Consider the following 20,762-nt stretch of genomic DNA (forward strand, 5'->3'; position numbering starts at 1 on the left):
GTATTTGGTACAGTAGATCGAAAAAAGTCGTTAGGAAGTAAATGCTGAAAGCGTATGTCCCCCACTTGCAATCCCTACATATGTCCCCCACATGATAATCGAGAATATTCATACAGTTTAGAGCATTTTTTTTGTAACTAAAACATGGTGATGGTGCTTCCGAATCAGCATAAGCTAGCCGAACAGTGCACCACCGACAGTCTGCAGACCATTTATTCTTAGTTTTTTTATTTGGTACAACAAAAAATGTATACATTGAAAAATATATATACACAACTAAAAAGGCCCGCTCTACTGCAGGTCAGGTTGCGTTGGGGGCACAGTGGCAGTGGTGCTGTCAAGGCCCTAGCTGCTGTGGCTGGGCAGGAAGCCAGCTGCCGCGAGCAGCCGATAATCTGCACTCTGAGAATGGGGATCATCGGGCTGCTCCACAACAAATGCTTCTCTGAAGCGCCGCTTCCTGCCCCCACAGCGATCACCAGACCCTGGCAGCCACCTCTTAATAAAGTTGAGGGCCTCCGCCTGGTCGCACCCTGCTTTTTGGCAGATGACATCTGCATACAAGAACAGAAATACCACAGTACACATGAAGCACTGCAGAACAGAGAATACACAAGGGTACACACACATAAAACAATGAACAAGTCTAACCTGTCACTAATCTACACAGCCTCAGGTTCACAAAGGCCCTTTTCCCTTTTCTGCCATGAAGGCTGTACAGCACTTGCTCGTCATGTGCCAATACAGCCTTCATGGCATTCACAGCAATTTCTCGGAGGCCACGTCCCCCAATCTGCAAGAGGTGGTTGCGCTGTAAAAAAATGCAAGAAGCATAGATGGGGTAAACGCAACAGCACATCGAAATGTTTTCATGATAAAGATCTGCAAGAAGAGGACACTGAAAATAACAACTTGAATTTTTGGGCATCACAACATTTCATTGTTTTTTACGCTAACTTCAACTCACTTGACCTAAAATAGTTTCCACATCAGCCCTCTCACACTCAGTGTGAGAACCTTTCAGAGTCCTTCTCTGATATGCAGTTTCGCTGTTATGAAATCAAATACAACACTGTTATAACCCTTAATAAATATTGATTCTAGCTATGAAATAGTATAATTACTTTGTACAGTGCTCAAATTCCAATACACGTTTCTTCGAGGTTACAATGTCTTTGCCTGAATGTTGACCAGGAGTAGCTTCTACAGGTGAAAAACGATAAAATATGTGGAATTCAAAAAGAAGCTTGGACATGTTTTTAATCAATGCATTGTAAGCAGAGCACAACAAGATAAATGAACATGATCAAGGCGTACTAAGAGGCAACCTTAGAGAGACCAAATCTTCGTCATAGATGAAACTGATAGAAAAATAAAGGTCGCACTAGATGGTCGCACCATTTGCTGTTTATATTTTTCTGTGATAGCCAACAAAAAGGCATGTCGCTATAGAAATCTCGTCACAATAAACAAAGGTGCATTTTTCTTAACCCTGCGAAATTGGGTGCATGTTAGATTTTTAAAAAAGTAAGAAATCGGCTAACACAAGGCAGGGTGAACTGTAGCTCAAAGTAGAGAGAGCCGCAGCGGACACGAAATAGGGTGATAAATGAACAAAATTACTGAATGTCTGTTTTAAGCAGGCTATTGCTAGTCACTGCCCATCAAACACACGATGCCGCCTACATCGTCTGCTAGCTTAGGACAGTTCACTCGGACTTCACAGACTATAGTAAATACAGTCGAATCTCATTAATTCCAACACACTTAATTCGAACTGACGCTGTGGTCCTATCAAAGCTATACCGCGCTCCGAAAATGCTCTCAGCACCCCGCCCAATCCTGCGGTGGCATTCCAGACACCTCATCGCTGTGCTTGAAGAAGAAAATGAAGAAAAGGAAAGAAAAGACTGCGGTGGAATGTTTGCCAAATGCCAATCTGCGACATTCCTGTGCCACGCTTCGGCTTTTTCCGTCCCTGCCACGTAGAGACCCTTCTCCTCTTAACACTGCGCACGAAGAGAAAGAGGGGAAAAAAAGCTGTCACAGAGAGCTGGCTCTCTCTCATGCCGATCTGCAACGCGCCGGTGTCACGCTTCCCTGTTTTTCGTTCCTGCTATGTAGAGACTCTTCTCCTTTCAACACCGTGCATGAAGAGAGAAAAAAAAAAGCTGCCGCGGAGTGTTTCTCTCTCGAATGCCGATCTGCTTTTCTCCAGGTGGAGACGCTCTTCCTTTCTCAGCATGTGCTGGCCACGCTCCGGCTGCAGCGCAGATGGTAACAGTGGAAACACAGTTGTCTTCGAAGAGTGTCAGTACTGGACATAGCCGTGCACAACTTCTTTTGCCAGGAGAATACTGAAGCCGAAGTACAAATGCTTTGCAAACTGCACGCAAAACTTGTTGACTCGTTGCAAGGCCAACGTGTACAGACATGTATTGACTACTTTAATTAATGACGGATGTCCTGCAATTTGTGAATAAAACTTCTCCATGCACATGCATCACTGCATGGTGAGCCCTCCGCTCGTTTACCGTATTTACTCGATTCTACCACGCCCTCGATTGTAACGCGCGCCCGGTTTCCACGACAAAAAAAAAAAAAAAAAAACTAAGACATCGGTTGCAACGCGCACCCTTTTTTCTCGTTGGCCCGCTTGATCACACCACTGGGGAAAACGACTCTTTTTGAGAGCGTCTTCCGTTTAAATATGAAGTACGGGGGAAGCTTATGCCTATCTGACGTGCAACGGAGCATTGCTGTCACTCTAGTTTTACCGTGGCCCGATGTCAGTACACGAACTTGCTTCGCCCCCTTCTCCTAGACAGTTGTGGTGCCAGGCATGTCGAAGTAAAGAGGCGTGTGATCGGAATTCCCGATTTGCTGAAGCAGGTAGCCGTTGTTGTGCCGCAAGTTTAGGAGGAACCTCTGAAGACTCTGAAGCTTTTCTTCGTACTCCTCCGGCAACTTCCGGCATATGCCCGTTCGCCTTCGAAGGGAAAAACCTTTTCTCTTCATAAAGTTCGTTAGCCAGCACCTGCTCGCTTTAAAATGGCTCTGCAATAGCCCTTTTTCTAAGGCTAACTGCATAGCCTGCACTTGGAGCAGTTCTGTCGTCACGGGCCGCTGTGCCGCTCACTGCTTAATCACATACTCGCCGAGCAGCTCTTCAATTTGTGGAAACCGACCCTGCTGTGGTCCACTGAAGCCTTTGCGTGAATCTTTGCTGTCGACAATATTCTGCTTTTGTTTCCGCCAGTCCCGCACGCACGTTTCGGGAACTCCGAATGACCGCGATGCGGCCCGATTTCTGTTCGTTCCGGCACACGCGACGACTTTTCTTTTAGAAGCAGCAATGTGGTGCACTCGTCGAGTTTTTGGAGTCGGCCCTACCATGTTGTCGATGCTAATGTACTACAAGATGACGAACTCCTCAGCACACGCATGAAGTGCCGCGCATGGGAAACGTATAGGCAGAAATGACCGACGCGCCATGCCGACGCACGTAGGGGGCAGCCATTTTGTAAGTGGCGATGGCCAAAGAATGACCATATTCATTTTTTTTCGTACTCAATTCTACCGCACATGCGATGTATGAACTCTCTTAACCGGAAAAAAGGTGTGTGTTAGATTCAAGTAATTAGGGTAACTTTCATTATTTTGAACTTCTTTTAATTTGAACAAATTTTCTGGCCTCTTTGAATACGAATTATTCATATTCGACTGTAGTACAGTGGCTCATGAGATAACCTGACTAGTTTGTTTCCCGAAACACAGTATCTTAAAGCAATACTAAATTTCTGCATGTTACATAGGCATATTAAAAATCAAGAAATATACACCAAAGCCGCAGCCACAGCTTTACTCTGCCTCTGCTGTCTCCACTTCTCCAATTGTACCAGCAGGCAGCTGGGGAAGGTCAGAAGGGCGCTGTGCTGGCTGGGTGTGCTGAGGCACGGACAAGAGCCGTACCTAGTGCTTCAGCTGTCGCACCTACTGCAGAACCTCTCTTTGTTGCTGCCGGATGCCAAGTTGGATCCGCACGATCCGTAGCAACAGAGCTGAAACATACAAGAGTACATACCATATTTACTCGCACAATTTGCATCCTCACATAATTTGCTCACCAGTATAATTAGCCAGCCTGCTTTACTACAAGAAACTTTTTGCTCGCATACTTTGCCCTCCCCAACCAGCCCGAGCCACCTTGCCAGCACACACACAGACACATTTGACTTCATGATGCTCTGGTCAGGCACATCTCTTGTCGAGCAGGCGAGTGCAGTCTTACACAAAATGGACTGAGTGCAAGGTCCCTTCTTCCATGAACTTTTATGCTTTCCCTAGAATATTGAACTTGAAAACCGAAACCTGTTTATGTGTAGCCCGAAATGCCTAAAAGTTTGCCTCCTATCTTTCCACCTCTTCCACGGCAAGAATGTATTCCCGAGACACAGCACAGATGTTGAACGCGTGCAAGGACCTGTCACATCAACTAGATGAGGCAGGTTTTCGCACTCATTTTCTTTTTTTTTTGGTTTCGCCATCTGGCCATTGCGTTTTTACTGTTCCTTGTGATAGGCTACAATAATTATATACGAGGCAGATTGCTGTTATAAAGCTTACCGAAGAAAACTGAAACCGGGCTACCGCTAAGCATATCAGCGTGGAGTTCTTCGACATGCAATATTCAGTATGGGAGCCAGCAGAAGAGTGCGTTGAATAAGACTTAGCATAGAAGCTTGGGTGTGTTGGTTAGATATCGGAGGGAACACAACGCAATAGAAGACTGGGACAAGGAAAGGACACACACACACATGAAGGGCGACACACACAGCACTGTGTTGGCATCGCGCTTCCTTGTCTGCATCCTACTTTACGTTGGGTCCCCGACAATTATTGGAGAGTACTTATGTTCTCTGGTATAACCCTGTCGTGGGAACTGGTTTTTGTGAGCACTGTTCGGAAGAACTTCAAGAAAATGGGGGCATTTGAACAGGCTTAGCAAACAAATGACAATCCGCTTTGAGACAGCTGTGACAGCGCCTGCAACATATATTCCCAGTTGGGCTTTTAGGCCAGCGATTCCTACTCGCTTCGCACATAACCGGATCGACAAAAAAAGTACACATAATACGCGAGTATATACCGCATTTGACTCTGTAGCTTTGATGAACCAGGCAGATACACAAATTTATCCAAAACTCCATTGATTTTGTTGCAAAATTATTCAACAAACAAATTGCGATTTTATCCATGTTACTATACGATTGTGGCACTTTACCATTGCAGCTTTCCAGGAGGCACACGTAGTGCACCGTTAGTTCACCACTCACAGTTAATTGTATGCAGTAGGTTGCTCACAGCGACTGACAGCATGCAATGGTGAACATCTTGCATGCTTGCACCGCTGTTTCAGCATGCTGGCTTCCCTATACGCCTATCAATTGATGTTGACAAAATTGGGAAGATCAAGAAAGACTACACAGTGCCCTCTGGCCACCCTATACCCCAAACCTCCAGCCAACAAACAAACAAAAGAAACAGAAGCATGCAGATGAATATTATTTCTAATGCAGCTGGAATGAAGTGTAGTTTTCACCGATTCTGTGTGTTAAGTCAATATGGAGTGAGTTAACTTCATAAAGTAGCTTTTCTCATAACAGTGTTCACTCTATTGTAACACAAGGAGTGACTTCATAGCATCTAGAAGGAAAAATAGAATCTTCAGTATTTGACTGAAATGTGAGGCTCTACCTTAAAACAACAATAATCAGGAAAAAGAACTCATTACATTCGAAAAAAAAAGGTAGCACAATTGACCCCCTTTACAAGAGACACTGATGTAACAGACAAACGGGGATAAGAGGCACCACTGTGCAGGCTGACATTTGGCCCATCATGCATCAGGCACTCCGTAGATGCGCCTGTGCAGCCGGGAGCCCTGCAGTCAAGCATGCTGAGGAAGACTGTTGACCACTGTACAATGACACATTGCCACAAATTTTCAAAACTTCATTTCACAGACTTCTGCAAAAGCTTCTTACTCATTTGCATAATTTTTGCACAAGCTTCTCTCATTCTTGCGTGATTTTCGTCAGAACATATAAGTGTTGGAAGTTGTATGTCCCCAAATACTTGCACAATACAAATAGCATACATTAAAGTCTATCACTTAATACGTGCATAGTGTAGCAATGAAAGGAAACTCACACATGGTTTGCTCCGAGCCTTCCCCCTGCGGTGCCTCCTTGTGCCTTGGAGAGCACTGTACAGCTAGAGCAAAGTAGCATCAATACAGTGTTAATGGCAGGTTAACAAGACAACAAAACTAAACCCCATATTCATAAATGCTCCCCCGACTCGACTTTCACCCTTCACTTGACAGAGTTGAGCACTGTGCCGCTGCTCGTTTGAAAGCGACGCTGCGCTACTCGAGAATCACAGCTGATTATTGCTGACATGCAGCGACTTTCTCTGCTTAGAGACGGCGCTCCCATCAGCCATATTAAGTGAAGGTGAAGCGTTGAGTGGAGGGACGTTCTAGAATACGGGGGTAAGATTGGTTGCAAGAACACTACAATAGACACACTTAATTTTTACTTTCATCTATATTGTACAGCCACACACATTCTGCATCCTTATAATGCAACATATACATACAGGCTTATAAAGTAAACACTGTAGGCTGCTCAAATAACACCTACACAAAAAATTACCCAAACGTGGCCATGCGCAAAGTAGTTTTATTTGAAACTCACAAAACTTTTGCGGTGATGGAGAATAAATAAGACAGGTTACGCTTGGAGGCACATGAGACCTTCGCAGCTTTCATAAAGTACAAAAAACAATAAGGTGTGTGTGTGTGTGTGTGTATGTACGCATGAAGCTTCAGTCTTTACATACGGTTTCTTGAAAGAATTGACTATGAATTTTATGGCACCTGTGTCCTTCAGCGCAATTGAAAGCCTGCTGATCAGTGTGTGTAATTGTGGAATAGTTACATGTAAAATGGCGTTAAACACCTAAAATCAAATTTTTCTAGCTAGGAAATATGCAGCTGTGTATACACAACACATGCTGCAAAGAGTGGGAGGTGACCACAACAATGATTTTAGTGTAAGCGGCAGTATTCCGCATTCATGCACCCCGCCATTTTCAACTGTTGCCCAAAAGCAGCACCACTTCAGCGTGCTACTTTTTTTTTACATCATAAACAGCACGGAATACAGCCAGGATGAAAACAACATATGCAATTAAATTTTGAGCACTATTTATGGTGCGCATGATTGATTGATTGCTATGTGGGGTTTATAGTCCCAAAACCACTATATGATTATGAGAGTTTTGTTGAAAAAAGAGGTCACTGACCAATGTCAAACAAAACAATGACGTTTCGGGACCCGTACGGGTCCCTTGTTCACAATGGAATGACGGCTGAGCAACAGGTTCTTATGTAACGTTGAGCGCATGACGCAAAGTCCGGGAGTACACGTGGTTTAGTGTGCCAGATGATCTATTGATTGTGTTACTTGTCGTCTGAATGATTAGTGATTCGAGGTTCAGTCTGGTTGTAAAATTCTTCTCCGTGGCTACGATGCGTGCATTGTCCCAGCTTATCTCGTGGCCCGTCTTCTCGGCATGCTCTGCGAGTGCATTTGTCACTGTGTGGCTCTTGGCGACGTCATTCTTGTGTTGCATAAGACGTTTGCAGTAATTTCCACTCGTGCCAATGTACACCGATTCGCAATCGGTGCATGGTATCTTGTAGACCACACCAGGAAAGTGTTGCCGAGGGAGAGGATCCTTCACATTTAGCAACTCAGCCTTAAGCTTGCTTGCTGGAACATGCGCGATCTGTACACCACGTTTTCTGAATAGACGGGCTAGGGCTTCGCTTATATTTCGAATATAAGGAATCGATGCACGCTTTTTTGTAGACGATGTGTTATGCATAGCCTGACTAGTTGACTGCAGTTTATGCATGACGGATTAAGTTGTTTTCCTAATAAAAATCTTGGGGTATCCATTCTTGATCAGGTCATCTTCAATGGTCCAGAGCTCCTCCTGCAGGCTTTCTTCATCGGAACAAATGCGAATCGCTCGTTGAACTGAAGACCGAATCACTGAGCGTTTGTGGGCTACCGGGTGGACTGACTCGTAGTCGAGGTATCTACCGGAGTGCGTTGGCTTTCGGTACACAGCCAACACAGCCGAAAGCCAACGCACTCCGGTAGATACCTCGACTACGAGTCAGTCCACCCGGTAGCCCACAAACGCTCAGTGATTCGGTCTTTAGTTCAACGAGCGATTCGCATTTGTTCCGATGAAGAAAGCCTGCAGGAGGAGCTCCGGACCATTGAAGATGACCTGATCAAGAATGGATACCCCAAGATTTTTATTAGGAAAACAACTAAATCCGTCATGCATAAACTGCAGTCAACTAGTCAGGCCATGCATAACACATCGTCTACAAAAAAGCGTGCATCGATTCCTTATATTCGAAATATAAGCGAAGCCCTAGCCCGTCTATTCAGAAAACGTGGTGTACAGATCGCGCATGTTCCAGCAAGCAAGCTTAAGGCTGAGTTGCTAAATGTGAAGGATCCTCTCCCTCGGCAACACTTTCCTGGTGTGGTCTACAAGATACCATGCGCCGATTGCGAATCGGTGTACATTGGCACGAGTGGAAATTACTGCAAACGTCTTATGCAACACAAGAATGACGTCGCCAAGAGCCACACAGTGACAAATGCACTCGCAGAGCATGCCGAGAAGACGGGCCACGAGATAAGCTGGGACAATGCACGCATCGTAGCCACGGAGAAGAATTTTACAACCAGACTGAACCTCGAATCACTAATCATTCAGACGACAAGTAACACAATCAATAGATCATCTGGCACACTAAACCACGTGTACTCCCGGACTTTGCGTCATGCGCTCAACGTTACATAAGAACCTGTTGCTCAGCCGTCATTCCATTGTGAACAAGGGACCCGTACGGGTCCCGAAACGTCATCGTTTTGTTTGACATTGGTCAGTGACCTGTTTTTTCAACAATGCCTTTACCTGACCAGACGGCATTCCGTCGAACTCTCGACTATGTTTATGAGAGACGCCGTAGTGGAGAGCTCCGGAAATTTAGACCACCTGGGGTTCTTTAACGTGCACCTAAATCTGAGCACACGGGCCTACAACATTTCCGCCTCCATCGGAAGTGCAGCCGCCGCAGCCGGGATCCGAACCCGCGCCCTGCGGGTCAGCAGCCGAGTACCTTAGCCACTAGACCATCGCGGCGAGGATGGTGCGCATGAAAAAAAAATAGGCCTTTGTACAATGACGAATTCATAATTTGCCTTCACGGACCTTCTGTTAGGCTGCACCACATACAGATTTTTCGTGGCTTTCAAAAGAGATTTGAAAAAAAATAATAACCGTGTTTACTCTCCTCATGAGAGCACTCACTAAGTCACCCTCATTTCAGTCGCCAAAATTTTGAATTTTTTTTTCTTCCACATATTAAACACACACCCTACGTTCATCCGCTGCAGTCCCACGGGCTCCCCCCCCCCTTGCCACCTTCGCTCGCTGCCACGTGCCATTTTATTTTTGTTTCAATTTGTTCACGGCACGTCCCCTGTCTTTTTTTAATTATCTGTTGTAACATATGTGGCATTATCTTGTCCCCGAGGTGCCACAGGTGCTCTGCTATGTAGATGCACTATTAAACTAGTATTTTTGATCAACTGTGCATTTCTGATGTTTACCTTGCAAGTACGTGAAACTGGCATGCTTCTTAATCTACGATACACATGTGGCTTGTCTCACTTTGAAGGAAAAGTTAGCATACAATGGTGTAAATGCTTAGAATTTGAAATAGTGAGGCAGCAGCACACCGGAGATGATCATATGGTAACGAAACGAGTGCTGCCTTATTACTGGCAAGTTGTCACTTATATGTACAAATAAATTTTGTGAGCTAAAAAAAGTACAAAAGCACAGCGAGGCTATGATGTGGTTCAACCTGTGGATTCGCTTCATTTATCACGCCATACGATGAAGCTTCCTTTGGTAAAACTGCCCAGATAAGAAAAAAAGTTTGCTGTCCAATACAGCAACTATACAAAGTGTGCACGTGGATCTCGCAGCGCCTTTTCGTCACTTCCGAAATGCGCCACCAACATGCCCGGGCACCAAATGAATCTATTGCCTACAACTGCCATGTTGTCTCCTCGTGCTTGCACCCGTTTAGTTTTGCCTCACGATGCAAGTTTGAAAAATTATGAGCTGCTAGTGAGGCAAGTTGATTTAGAAGTCCACGCAGAGGGAGCAGAGCTTAGGGTGTTTCTTCGCTGAAAGTTATAACCTAAAATTGAGAACGCACATTCTGATTTTCCTAAAAGTACCAGCGTATTTGGCTGGTGCAGATTAACAAAAGGTACTTGAAGAAACTTTGCAATATTTGCATCTTCAGGTGACACTTCATTACGGGTAAGTGCCATAGCCAAGTATTTACCTGCAAACAGATATAGCTTACCAAGATACTGTACATACCAACTTGTCCGCAGTTAAAATGATGATGGCGAGGAAGGCGGTTAAAATCGTGATGGCGATCGCGGAGATTTGGTATTGCATTGAAACAAACTATAAAGAATGGGAAACAATATTTGTTCACTTTGAAGTATAGCCGATCGGTTCAAGTTGGGCGTCAGGATTTTTTTTAATTAGTCAATTAATTCTATACACGGTCTCTATCATGTTCAGTGACTCCACTGTACATTAGCGTACAACAAAAGCAAAATACAAAGTGAAAAGTGTGTTAAAGCATACGCGAAAAATAAAGTGATGACTGGCATTACCGCGGCACACACCACGCAAAGTCGCTATCTGCCTTGTATAATATTTTCCTCGACTATTTCCACAAATTGCAATCAAAGAGGCTCAAGCTCAACATCAGCATTGTTTAAAACTCTTGGGGGGGGGGGGGTGGCATTGCTACTTTGGTGGCGTAGGCCGTGACAATATATTCATAATATTATATCTCTTGTAAACTTGCCTAGCTCTGCACGACGTGTTTTCGATGGGAGCTGCTGCGCTTCGCACATCCACTCTTAAAATTGCGGCTCAAGAGATTTTGAGCTTTCACTTGTTTTTGGGCCAGGCAATTTGTAGTGAAAGCAAGATAATAGGCCCTCATAGGTTGTGGCGGGCAGCCGGTGTACGCCGTGGCTGGTGTATGTGTCGCACATCATGATTATCTGGTCTTGTATCAAGTGAACGAGCGAGGCCTTCCTAATCCAATGGGCTCGTTAAAGTAAGACAACAAAAAACCACAATCCTTCCACATCGTTCACAGCAACAGATGACGAGCCCCCAACAAACCGCACTGCAGCACGTGAACTGCCGTAGGTACCCAGGGAGTTACCCGGGCATGGCGGGAGAGGGCGACAACGGCAGAAGTGACATCACAAGAACACTATGTATAAAGGGGACATTTAAATACTTTTTTCCCATTTTTAAACTTTGTGCACTGTTCTGTCACAATTTATTGCTCAGAATAGTTGTATTTTGAAAAAGGCACTAATTCATAAGCCCAATGATTTAAGGATGGGTGCATTTAGGGGGCCCATTCTACGTTTTACTTATGCCCTTCAAGAACTTGCTTACAGGGCCAACGTCCTGTTTCAGAAAGAACACGCTAGTGCGTGGCCAGCAGTCCGTCAAGCATTAGTGCTGGTGAGATTTGGAAATGCAGCGCATGAGCATCCTCATCTGCTACTTCTCTGCTCATGCTCTCGGGGCTTACTTGCGAGGCACGGTCCTTCGCACTTTTCATTTTCACACTGTAAATCAACTGATACCAACTCTGCCTTCCATTATTTAATAAACCAAAATTTCATGGTCTTGAGGACGAGCTTAAAATGTTTGCTACATCAGACCTGAACAGCATTTTGAGTCATCGAAACTTGCTAGTTGCAGCGAGCATTTGGCAAAAAATATGATGTGCTTTACAGTGACAACTTGCAAAACACTGCAGCAACGATTAAAATCATGCATTTTTTGATCTCACAGGAAATCCCTGAAGCAGGAGGCACTGGGCTAGATAAATTGCGCAGCTAAAATACGGATGTGCTTTCCAATGCTGCCATGCGTACAGGCGGAGAAATGGCAGACAAAACTGGGGGCACCCCGATTCTATGCGCATGCGTCCCATTCACAAGCCTTGCTGCCAGTTAGCACCACATGGCTCACTGTTTATGAGCTCGCTTGTTTCCTGTAACAGTGGACCATACGGTACACCTATTTAAAAAGGAGGATAGAATGTATATAATGCAGCATCTGATGAAGCCATGATGATATGTTGCTGATGAAATCTGGAACTCTAGTTAGTACCCTTATTGTTAACCAGCCGACCGACTAGCAAAAAGATTTGCGACTGAAACGATGGCATCTACACCTGCCCTTAAAGGGACACTGAACAATGTTTTTGCCACCGAGATTTTCAGCAAAAGTGAAAGAATGGGCCATGAAATTCATAGACAATAATAATTTCAAGCAGGAACTACGAAAAAATACTGCATTTAATGAGCCTTTTACAAAATGCCGCGTCTAGCTCTTAGACACGGCGTTTTCTAAAGACCGACTCTATACGCACGACGTCGTGGGTCTTGGCGGAAGCGTGTATACGCACGACGCGACTGACGCGCCACGCGGCAGTTGCTGAAACCTTCCGGATCGGACTACCGATGCATGCTTCCGAGTAGTCTGCGCGTGTCTGTTCGGTCGCCGCGCGTGTGACAACTGTTTAGTGGATGTTGCCAAAGTAACGGGCCCTACAGCTGTGAACAGTACGATGTTTTAATGCAAACGAGAGCGTGTGCTGCACCTTGCTCACCTTATCGCTCTGCACGTAATTGCGCATGCAAAGAGCAGCAGTTTTCAATGGGGTAGGCCACTATACTCGCGGACAACTTTTTCTTGGCATTGAAGCGAAGGCTGCAGAGTCAAATCGCGCGTATCCTATCGTAAATAATATAGTCCCGCAAATGCCACCGTATTTCTAGGTAAGTTATCAGAACAACTCTTTTATTTTCTACATGTAGCCCTCTTTGAGACAGGACGCAGCACACACTAGTGAGATGTACAGACTCCCAAATCTATAACTATCCAAATCTCGTGCGCGAGCGCCGACCTTTTTGTGCGTCAACGCCATACGACAGAGCCATGTTCCAAATAGGGCGAGAGAAAACTTAAAAAAAAAAGCGTTTGCGTCGCCAGATAACAAATGAACGATCCACATTTGTCAGCTTATCTCATGCGCGGGGGCGTGTGACGTATCTGCGGATTTCATTTTCTTGGTTGCTTGCTAATCTTCGGAATATTAAGATACGAGCCAGACGCGCTGCCTGTTCTTCTGAACTAAGTTAATGCAGGGTGACGTTCTCACGAAGGAACAGCCGAGCAGACGATAGGCCCATGTGCGCGCGTCATGGGACTGCGCTTACTCTCGCCGTTTGCAACTTGGCTCCGTCGTACGGCGCTAACGCACAAAGTCGGCGTTCGCGCACGATAGTTAAAAAGATTTGGGCGGCTGTACATGTGCAGAAGCTCCGCCCCCGTAGCTTTCCCTTCATTGCCATGAAAAGTTGTCCTCGTTGGAAGAAACCAGCTTGCAGTGGAAATGGAGGTCTTTGACAACGCTAATAGGGTGAACACCCTATTATTGTTCAGCAGTGCCTTCAGTTCATATACATCTGGCCATCCTGTTTGAGCATGTGTTGGCAGCAAGCACTCCGAGCTTCAGAAAAAGTCAGCTAGCCGCGCTGTTCACACGCTGGCTGTCCTCACCGTCGAAACAGTTTCATGTTGGAGCATATTACAGTTACATGTATTTCAACTTACACTAGTATCAGTTACTCTATTTCCCTGTTTCATAGATGACAAGATATAAAAGTTTAGAAATAATTTACTGTAGTAAATTTCTCATCCTGCTGTGTCAAATTACACCCCCCCTTCCCTTTTTCTCAGGGTCTCCCTATTTAAACTTTCACGCTACACAAAAAAAGTAACCTAACGCTGATGTGCTTCCTGGGTGAGAACTGAAATAGACAGGACGCAACATGCGTCAAACACTTCAGTCACCTTGGTCTCTCGCGATTCCCTCATCTCATGCGCGGGGGCGTATGAGATATACTAAGCTCTCCTGAACTTTTGCAACAGAGCGGACGGACCCGTAGCAGTACTGCAGTTTCGAGCTGACAAGGCACTGCACTACCGAAGACTGCCTACCGTCTATTCAGCAGCAAAACAAAACAGCATAAGTGTAAAAAGAAAAAAAAAGCATGCGTTTATTGCTCCAGGAAGTATCTATGTGTGACTGCAACACTTCATACAGAACCAGTGACGCTTTAGGTCCTCCTTCTTCACTGAAGCACACGGCCTGTAATATAATGGAGAAAAGCATGTAAGAACATAAATTATGACCTTATGCCATCCTATACTTACCAGTGAAACCATTCCAAGCACTGATCACACAAAACCATTTTTATTTCGCCATCATCCTTTTTCTTGCATTGTGCACAGCTCCATATGTCTCCTTTTTTTTTCACAGCAACTGCAGACAAGGAACAGTTGCTCATGCATGGCAGTCACAAAACAATGATAAACGACCAGAAAGAGATAGGTTCTTACGGGATGATGAGAGCAACAGCCATGCCTCTGCGGTGAAGTATTTCTTCAGCTTTGGCAATGATACCCGGTGGTCTAGGAGGGCGCTCGCCAACTCCTCGGGGTGCACTTCAATATCACTCTCATCGAGAATTCCCCCTTCATTCAAAACACGTGCTGTAGCCTCTTGGCAAGCAATGCCAGTTAGGATCACTGAAAAAAATATCCAGCACATAATGCACAAGCATGACAAGCCATACCAATAAAGAACATTTCCTCAGATTAACCTTTCTTGAGAGACGTAGCTAGTGCATGTTTAAAAGTTCTTAAAAATTATGCATCTGACAAAAAATCATCACTAGAAACGTTTTCTGTTCCATTCCAAGCAAGTAATGATTGCACACTTCCAGAACGCTTGCAAAAGGCATATTTCCTTACACTTTTCTTGAGACCTCGGAGATAAATCCTTGAAAGGCACAGGACCTTCTCCTTGTCTCTTCCTCTTCATTGTTCTTTGGCGAATGCGCTTGGCAGGACGTCCTCTGCTTTTCACCACTGGAAGCATTATTGGACAGCTTTTCCCTGTTTCCTCAGCTTTCTCCTGCACGTTTTTTACTACAACGGGTTGACCAGGATTGTCGGGTTCTTCAGCTTTCTCCTGCATGTTTTCCAGCTCAATGGCTTGACCCGAATTTTCAGCTTCCTCAGGTTTCTTCTGCATGTTTTCCACTTCAACGGCTTGACTATGAGGATTTTCAGCTGCTTGTGTGTCACACTCACTGTTACTGCTGGTGGCTAAATTTATAGAGCAGTCCCTTTTGTTCTCTTCACCTCCTTTGAGCCAAGTGCTATTCAAATCCTCCAAGAACCCGAGTCGTTGTGCAAAGATACCAGGTTGACAATCGGCCATCGTGTCAGCAAGTGACTTGAGTGTCCGCATAGCAAAATTGTATCGCTGATTACGGTTCATTTTTTCAAAATTTGGGCCAGGCATCGAAAGTATTCGGAGTTGGTCTGTGGGGGTGCTGTTCTCAGCAGCGGCTTGCTGATTTGGCAAGAATGCGGCCTGGTACCGTTTGAACCAGTGGCTTCGTACTGCTTTGTCCAAGTCAGGCTCAATGTCGTATTTGACGTACACGGCCAACAAGTGCCGGCAAGGCAACCCCATTTTGGAAGAGAAGGTGCAGCTGCACGAGTGACTTTCAATGGAAATATCATGCCACCTTTCTCCATTTGAAAATGTAACATGGTACAATTTTTCTTTTGTTTTCTTCACTTCAATATCATTTTCTGCAAGTTTGCTGAACTGCTTTCTAATTACTCCACAAGCAAACGGGGTCAGCACTTTAGCACATGCCTCTTCAATTTTATTATTGCTAGAATGGTTGTAGAAGATGCATGTCTTCAGCAATGTTGCTGAGTGGGCCGACTTTCTTTCAATACTGCTTGATAAATGTAGCAGTTTCCTTACAGCATCATGAAGCTTTGTTGATGATGACAATGCCGTTTTTATGAAACCATTGTGCGCTTCAACTTTGTTAGTTGTGTTGGCTCCACAAGTGAACTCTTGGTCGCAGATGTGGCGAACCCACATGTTCTTAATTGAGAGCCAATTCTTCTCGAGGTACTCTATTGAGTCTTTGCTTGCAAACCTTGTGAACTCAGACTGTGCATCTTCAAATTTGCTTGAATTAGGGGCGTGCAGCATTTCATTGAATGTGGTCACCATTTTGTCACGTTCGTCAGCGGAACGTGCTAAGTGGCTAGCTGCTGTTCTGAATGCTTTCATCACATGAAACTGGCACAACTGTATTGATGGAGCAGATGGGAAAGCGCTACGAATTGCACTAATTTCGGTGAAGTCCTTGTCCACGACTATGACGCCAGTATTTTCAGAACAAGGGTTTTCCTTCACGAAGAGGTTGAGCATTTCAGTGACGTGGTGACACTGCTCAGAAGCAACAAAAGCATAAGCAATTACTTGGCTTTCTCCACACCCATCTTGCACGACAAATACAAAAAGTGGCATCTTTAACTTGTTTGTCCTATATGTTGCATCAAGCAACACCACCTCTGGGAAGGACTTATATGCTTGCTGCATGTGTGGCGTTTGAATAAACAAAATTTGCAGCTCCTCATTTTCATCTGTGATAGGAATTATCTTTGCCCGATGCTGCTGACGACACTTCTCTATCTCCTGAAGAAGTTGTTCAGCTTCGTCTCGGCCGTGACAATTTCGCTTGACATTGTGCAGATCCTGCGTTGTTACCACCTTTCCTGTTGGTAAAAGCCAGGAAAGAAATACATGCATGAATAGCATGCACTGACAAAACAGGAAAAAATATTCGGAAGTCATAATTGAGCACTCTGAGAAAAATAAGACGGGAAGTGCGAAAATTAAGGCAATCAATGCATCGCAAAAAGAGGGAAAAAACACATGTCCTTACCCGTCTTTTCTGCTAGCTTCCCAGCTATGACATTGGGCAACACATTGAGGTCAAGCAAAGGAAGGACATATTCCTTTTCATGGTGCGTAAGCCGGCGGTTTTCCGGATACAGCTGAAAAATTTCCTTGTTCACTTCGTGGTTGTGGTTGCAGTCAATCTTTGTTATCTCTAACTGCTGGCTGGTCCGACGTGCTGCGATGACAACGGTCGCGGGACACCCTTGCTTCATGGTCCTGCGCACATTTTTTTCTATTCGTAACTACTGGAAACGTAACCCAAGAGGTTAGCTCATTGTTAAAGTGTACAAGTTAAGAAAGGATAAATGGATTGCAGCTCACCTTTGCTGAGGTCCTACACCAGTAGCAGTGCACCTCCGTTCCCCGGCGTGTTTACACACATACGTCGCGTTTGCGTACTTGAGCTTCTTTTGCAGACGTTCAAGTCCGACACTTAGCCGCGAACTGACGACGTCCATTGTCTTTGTCGCTTTTGCTACGAAAAGGGTATTGTTTTGGAGCTGGTATTCCCTAAAGGCGCGATCAAAATCGCTAAAACAACTAAACCGTGCCCCAACTTCGAATCCCATGCCGTTCACCACACTGCGGCCACTAGAACAACAAAGCGAGGCGCCTGTGCACGGCCGCTCGATGAAAGCATGAATACGCACGTGGACGTGCACTGAGCAGCGAGAGTAGCGAGGGCGCTTTCCGTTTTCTGAAGTTGCCGCGTGGCGTGTCGTGGCGCCTCAGTCGCGTCGTGCGTATACACGCTTCCGCCAAGACCCACGACGTCGTGCGTATAGAGTCGGTCTTTTCTAAAAGGCCGCGACATTTATTTTTCAAGTTTTTTTTTGTTATTCAAGACAAATCTACGGTGCATTGTTCACAGAAAACAAAATTGCCTCGGTAAGATTTTTTTGCGAGCAACTTACTAATTTAAAGGCAGGCGCGTTGATTCGTGAACTGAAGGATGCGAGTGATCGATCTTGCCTGCTAGTGGCTAGGCGACAAAGGTTTACCTCATGTCCTGGTGTAGCTAAGTCACGCAAATGGAGCAGAAAATGTGCATTATCATTTATTTCACCTAAATATCACACGTATGTGACTTATTGCCGGTGACAGGTGATCAGGATGAAGTCGACAAGTTGCAAATCTGAACAAGAATTCACTCGAATGAAAAACCAACCTATACTCACGTGCACGGTGAAGTCGAACACGTCGTCCGTCAATGTTGTCGCTGATACCCGAAGGAAAAGAGAAGAGGACAAGTGACGGGGTCGTCTCTTTCTATAAAGTCGGCGGAACTGCCAGAACGGCCAACACAAAAGGCATCGGGTTGACATTCCTCAATCTGGGCATCAGTCGCTCCACCCGGGCATGCAGCTGCTACTGGTTCTACTACTATCCTCTTCCCGACATTGCAGTGTTGCTGCCATACTCGCGAACATTTTTAAATTAAAGCACGCAATCATGTATTATCGTGCGCCATACTAAACTTAAAAACAGTGCGCCGGTACATGAGATCACGAAGCGCGGTTCACGCCATCACAAGACCGATTAGAGAAATGAAACAAAGAAAACAAAAATGTATAAAATATTTTGTCTCAATACGATCCGCAACCAGTTTCCTGCAGCGGCTTTTGGCTCTGTATGAACGGCCAAGCCAGTGCCAAGCCAAGCTTGCGTCCCTGATCAGCTGTTTGTTTCCATGGAGAATTCAACAGTAAACTGGCGATTTGTTTAGATGATATTGCTAAAGGTCTTGAAATTGAATATTTCTCTACGTACTACTGCTGTACTTTTCCTCTCTGTTTCCTGATCACAGTGATGAGATTGAGGAGGTTACAGTTTAGAAAACAGCAAGTGCAGCTCAAGCATTGCTAGTATCGCTGTTTCGGTAATAAAATGTTACAAAGATTTTGCCCCGCGACCTGCTTGCCGTGTTCGAGCACCCAGTAGAAATTTACGGTGCCGCGTTTGAAAGAGTTGAATAAAATTGCAATATTGCGAAAGGAAGGCTCTGAAGCAACATCGCATTTTATCAGGCCTACACCTCCCACACCTAGACGAGTAAAACTCGTCGATATTATCTTGCAAAGCTGTGTATAATATTTAAAACACATTCTTTAGCCCACGATGAATTGTTCTCTCGTGTGGCTTCTCCATTTGGTACTGTCATGTTAACTCACAAAGGCAACTTTCCATATTTAGTCTCTTTAGATGTTGCAAAAGCTTGACACGTGGTGTATATGCCATACTGATAATTCTCCTCGTAACCTGGGTCCGCCTCTTTAAACAGCGTCGCATTTTATTGTTCGCAATTGTGTTTGTTTTATACTGTAAGCCAGCTGTGTGATTTCATCAATATTCACGAGTGTTCCCTGACTATACAAACACGTGCGTCTTATTTGGTGCGGTGCACGTTTGTATGTAGCAAAAAATGTCATTTCGTCAGCGTATGTCTGCATACACTTACATGCCCTGCAGTACGTGTACATAATTAATGCAGTAAGAACTGCAATGCATAGCCTTGCATGGGACATATATTCCATGCACCCTCAGAGAAATGTTGTTTGTTATGAGCCTACTGTTTATCATTACATTTTTTTTTCGTTAAAGTTTCATCTCCATATATAGCAGCTGTATACGGGCACGGGCTTCAGCAGCTTCCTCGTTGTTCCATAATAAATAAAAACACCAAGCCTACCCGAATCAATGATCTGTTCGCTATCATTACTGTTATGTGTTCTACGATGTACACAAGGACAGTAGTATAAAAAAATAGGGAGGGGATTGAATGCCCTGCCTGCATGGCTGCGCCGTTTCACAAGATCAGGCGCTGCGCTGTGAAGCTTCCTATTGGCCTGCAGAAATTCAAGGGAGCGTGCGATAGCGTGGTTCAAGAGGACTTGTGGGGAATACTAGACACACTGGGTGTAAAAGATGGAGTCACTAATCGTTTAAAGGAAATCTATAAAACTAGCAAGGTAGTTAAAAAGTGGGAAAAACAGGTATGTAAGCCCACAGTGGTGAAACGTGGACTTAGGCAGGCGTGCCCACTGTCACCCTTCTTATTCATGATGTACCTACAAGGATTAGAGGCCAAATTAGAGGCAAGTGGACTTGGCTTCAACCTCTCTTTAGTCAAACAAGGAAAACTCATTGATCAGGCACTACCAGCATTAATCTACGCAGATGATATAGTGCTAATGGCCGACAACAAGAAAGATTTGCAGAGGTTGATGGACATCTGCGGTAATGAGGGAGATAGGTTAGATTTTAGATTCAGTTAGGAAAAATCAGTAGTCATGATTTTTAATGATAACAAAGATAGTGAGCTTAGAATACAAGAAGTCACGCTAGAGATAACAGATAAATACAAATAACTGGGCATATGGATAAGCAATGGGACCGAGTACCTGAGGGAACACGAAATATGCGTGACGACTAAAGATAACAGGAATGCAGCAGTGATGAAAAATAGGGCACTGTGGAATTACAATAGGTATAATGTTGTGAGAGGAATATGGAAAGGGGTCATGGTTCCTGGGCTGAAGTTCGGCAACGCGGTCTTGTGCATGAGGTCAGAAGTTCAAGCAAGATTAGAAATTAGGCAACGTGAAATATGTAGGCTTGCTTTAGGAGC

At 44.8% G+C, this 20,762-nt stretch overlaps 2 protein-coding genes and 1 long non-coding RNA gene across 3 annotated transcripts; all 3 read right to left on the reverse strand.

Annotated features, from left to right (window-relative positions):
- Positions 1–345: 345 nt before the first annotated feature.
- LOC142785200 (uncharacterized) lies at positions 346–2,035 on the reverse strand. The gene is made up of 2 exons (XM_075883650.1): positions 652–2,035; positions 346–554 (listed from the first exon to the last, which is right to left on the reverse strand). Exons 1-2 carry the CDS (start codon positions 926–928, stop codon positions 346–348), a joined length of 486 nt encoding a protein of 161 aa, XP_075739765.1. The 5' UTR covers positions 929–2,035.
- Positions 2,036–14,325: 12,290 nt separating this feature from the next.
- Positions 14,326–14,792, reverse strand: LOC142785231 (uncharacterized). Its single transcript, XR_012888880.1, has 2 exons — positions 14,695–14,792; positions 14,326–14,617 (listed from the first exon to the last, which is right to left on the reverse strand). It is a non-coding gene; the product is annotated as an uncharacterized LOC142785231 (long non-coding RNA).
- Positions 14,793–15,028: 236 nt separating this feature from the next.
- On the reverse strand, positions 15,029–17,359 carry LOC142785222 (zinc finger SWIM domain-containing protein 3-like). Its single transcript, XM_075883667.1, has 2 exons — positions 17,118–17,359; positions 15,029–16,947 (listed from the first exon to the last, which is right to left on the reverse strand). The coding sequence occupies exons 1-2, from the start codon at positions 17,344–17,346 to the stop codon at positions 15,029–15,031; spliced, it is 2,148 nt and encodes a 715-aa protein (XP_075739782.1). The 5' UTR covers positions 17,347–17,359.
- Positions 17,360–20,762: the final 3,403 nt, after the last annotated feature.

Source organism: Rhipicephalus microplus, unplaced genomic scaffold, assembly GCF_043290135.1.
Source record: "Rhipicephalus microplus isolate Deutch F79 unplaced genomic scaffold, USDA_Rmic scaffold_19, whole genome shotgun sequence".
In the NCBI taxonomy this organism is placed as follows: Eukaryota; Metazoa; Arthropoda; class Arachnida; order Ixodida; family Ixodidae; genus Rhipicephalus; species Rhipicephalus microplus.